Genomic DNA, 3464 nt, shown 5'->3' with positions numbered 1-3464 from the left:
CTACTGTGAGGGAAGGCACATTAACTTACGATGAACTCACAAATTCTATTAATATTTCAGTTAATATTATATATTTTAACACTGAAAAAAAGAAAAGAAAGGGTGACAAAGAAAACGAGCAATCAAAAGGTGGGACTCATGCTAAAAACGTGAGGACGCCCACCTCGTGTCGTTTCTATTGACAACGTAGTAATCTAGTTAATGTTTGTAATTTGAGAGAGAGAGAGAGAGAGAGTTTATCCATTACAGCATTATAAAAAGCAGAAAAATGAAGAGTTACCAGCACGCAGAATAGAGGGAAAAACAAGAAACAAAAGCCATAGAACATATCGCTATACTCGTTTGGATTCAGAGCATTCATCCATGGCATCAAGGAAAACCCACCATTCAACACTCAAGTCCATCTTTTCAAACTCTAATGATATCAACGACCACAACCCAATAGCCTCTGATATCGAGTTCGACGAAGCTGATATTTGGGGTACTTCCACTAACCACAATGTCGCACCATCAATGGAGAACAAAAGAACATTGCCCATCTCGCGACAACCAAAGAAAGCGCCTAGGAAGATCGACAACACCGGAGGCTGGACCGTCCCGCGGGCATCAGCATCGACATCCTTGCCCCTGAACATACCGGACTGGTCGAAGATTCTTAAAGATGAATATGAAGATCATCGAAACAAAGACAGCGACGAAGATTTTGACGCCGACGACGACGAAAGCCATGGCAATTACAGGCTTCCTCCTCATGAGTATTTAGCGAGGACTCGAGGCGCTTCCCTGTCGGTTCATGAAGGGATAGGGAGGACTTTGAAAGGGAGGGACTTGCGCCGGGTGAGGAATGCAATCTGGAAGAAAGTTGGTTTTGAAGATTAATTAGTTTAGATCAGAAACGACATGACATCACCAAGGAGCTAGCTGGATGATCAGAGAATTAGAATAATAGAATTGATATCGGATTGTTGAATTGATAGGCCACTGACTGTGTTGATCCTTTTTGCTGGATCAGGGGCTGAATATTCATCTTGTATCTTGTCATTTGGACCTTTTTCTTTGCTATTCTTTTCTGTCTGTTAACTTCTGGGTGTCTTGAGTTTTGTTATAATTAGCTAGAAGGATGAATCAGATGCATGTAGTTCTGTCTCTGAGAGACTACGTACATCTAATGCTTTCAATGGTCATCATTAAAGTTTCAGAACTTGGCCTGGCCGGATTCATTGCCATGTATGCACATTTCACTTCTTTCTTAATTCCGAGCTACCTTCTATTTTCAGCAATTTCCTTCTCATATATATGTTTTTGTTTCGTTTTATTTAAATGCCTGTTTTGAGGTAAACGAATTCATATTTTGAGTACGGATTATAAAGTGCAGATTGCAGCGGGCCGGAAACGAAATGATGAGCAAGGAGACGTGTTACTTTGGTCACCTTGTGGTTGGTAAGAAAACTACAGATCAGCTAGAACAACCATTAGGAATTTAATCCATGTCCCTCGTGTCCAGCGCCTACTTTGTAAAAGGCATGCACTCTATGTACCCTTCGTGGACCATGGTCTTGATTTACTCATTACAGTGGTTGAATATAACAATAAATAATATATACAGAACACCACGACGACGAGGAGGAGACAGCCTAGTTAGTTGAAGGGATTTCGAAGTTGAGTTGGATATGAGATTTAAAAGTTAAATAAAATGTTATTAAAATATAATTTTTTAATATAATTTTTATTTTAAGATTTTAAAATTTTGAATTGTTATTATATTTTATTTAAAAATTTTAAAAAATTATAATAATTAAATAAAATAAAATAAATTGAGATTATTCTAATTCAAACAAACTCTAAATCTTATCGGTTTGAGTGAAGCAACAAATGTGCAGGCCCTTTGTTCAGTTGTTGCAGGCCTCATGAATGGCGTTCAAACATGATCAGCCCATGTAACAAAACAAATTAATAAGGTTGGTGTAAGAAAGGGCATCCCTAGTGGGCATCTATAGTGGGCACTCCTTTATTTTTTTTTCAAGATTATCTAATGATTCTAAATGAGTCTTGATGGCTGACCCTTAATAGCCAGTCAGCAGTTACATTTAGAGAGATTATTTACATAGGCACTCCCCCTTTATATATGTGTGTGTAAAAGTTACAAATGATCTCTCTTGAATAGTTTTTTCTAGTATCGACATTTAAATTGTAGTATTCGTAGGTGTTGATTTGATATTACCATGTAGCACACTCTACAATTACCGAGAGGATTTTGGATAAACAACAACGCTGAAAAATCTATGAAACAACTCCACTAAATCTGAGATATTTCCAACAAGATAATATCGTTTTCGTTGCATACTTTGATATAATATTTCTAACATTACTATCAACAATATTGATTGTTCCCGATTTATGTTTTGTCATGTTCGTGATTTCTTTTACAAAATATATATTTTCTATGATGAGAAATTGTTTTTTTTTTTTTTTTTTTCTGGTAACCATGACTGCCTAAGGGATGGTTCATGAAAAGTTTGTCCCTTGATTGATGCCGAACATTGTAAATGCAACCAAAGACCGCTGCCCATGCAACGGCTGTGGCCACATACCGAGCAGGGCAAGGACCCATACGCTTGGAGCTGTGGCACACATCGGCACCATAAGCACCATCCGATCGTTACAATGTTGTGTTACTCACAAAGAATTGGGCAACACCATAGCATTGCCGAAGGTGAAGCGACGTCCAACGAGGGTGCTATGCGTAGTGTAACACAGTGGCGGAACCACATGCATCTAAGAGGGGGCCATGCCTCCCCTCCCAAATTGTTTTTGAAAAATCAAAATATACCTTAATTTTTATTCATAATTATATATATATATATATATATATATATATATATAGAAAATGGCCCTCCAAAAAAATTTATAATCTCTATATATTCTATAAAATTTTAATATACTTAGAAATGTCTTTCCAATTTTTTTCCTATAGTCTCGAAATTTTGTATAATTCCTACATATTATTTATTTTCAAGAGTATGGTCTCACTAAAATTAAATCAAAACTAAGTTTAGGAAAAATAATAAACTTACTAATATGGATCCCAAAATTTTTTGTTATATAATATTAGGCTTCTTAATTTGGAATCTAAAATAAAAATATAAGAAAAATCATTTAATATTGGTAATCTATATGGAAAATAGTTGAGAGATTTTATCCTCTAGACTTCATTGGATAAGAAAAATCTTATTTAAGATATCTATTATAATATTATATGTTTAATGTGACATGAAAATATTTAAAGTTTACATAAAACTTAATAAACTAGCTTATATATATATTAGAATGAAAAATAATATTCTAAGAGCATTAACAATGACTTAGCCAAATGCCAATGTAAGTCCAAATTTTAGCTAGATGTAAGAAAAAATTTTCACATTGGACTAGCCAAAAGTCTAAAATTCAACACTTGAGTTATAGTA

The 3464-nt window shown here is 35.0% G+C and overlaps 1 protein-coding gene across 1 annotated transcript; it reads left to right on the top strand.

Moving 5' to 3' along the window:
• The first annotated feature begins 264 nt into the window (after positions 1-264).
• On the top strand, positions 265-1280 carry LOC122278772. Its single transcript, XM_043088968.1, has one exon. It carries the CDS (start codon positions 364-366, stop codon positions 877-879), a length of 516 nt encoding a protein of 171 aa, XP_042944902.1. The 5' UTR covers positions 265-363; the 3' UTR covers positions 880-1280.
• Positions 1281-3464: the final 2184 nt, after the last annotated feature.

The sequence above is a fragment of the Carya illinoinensis genome, chromosome 10 (genome assembly GCF_018687715.1).
Source record: "Carya illinoinensis cultivar Pawnee chromosome 10, C.illinoinensisPawnee_v1, whole genome shotgun sequence".
NCBI classification, from domain to species: Eukaryota; Viridiplantae; Streptophyta; class Magnoliopsida; order Fagales; family Juglandaceae; genus Carya; species Carya illinoinensis.
Note: the sequence above shows the minus strand (reverse complement) of the source record. Positions and strands in the feature narration are given on the sequence as shown.

Bases quoted from the DNA above. Each gene is read 5' to 3' on its own strand.
- LOC122278772 (XM_043088968.1), top strand. From the start codon at position 364: ATGGCATCAAGGAAAACCCACCATTCAACACTCAAGTCCATCTTTTCA.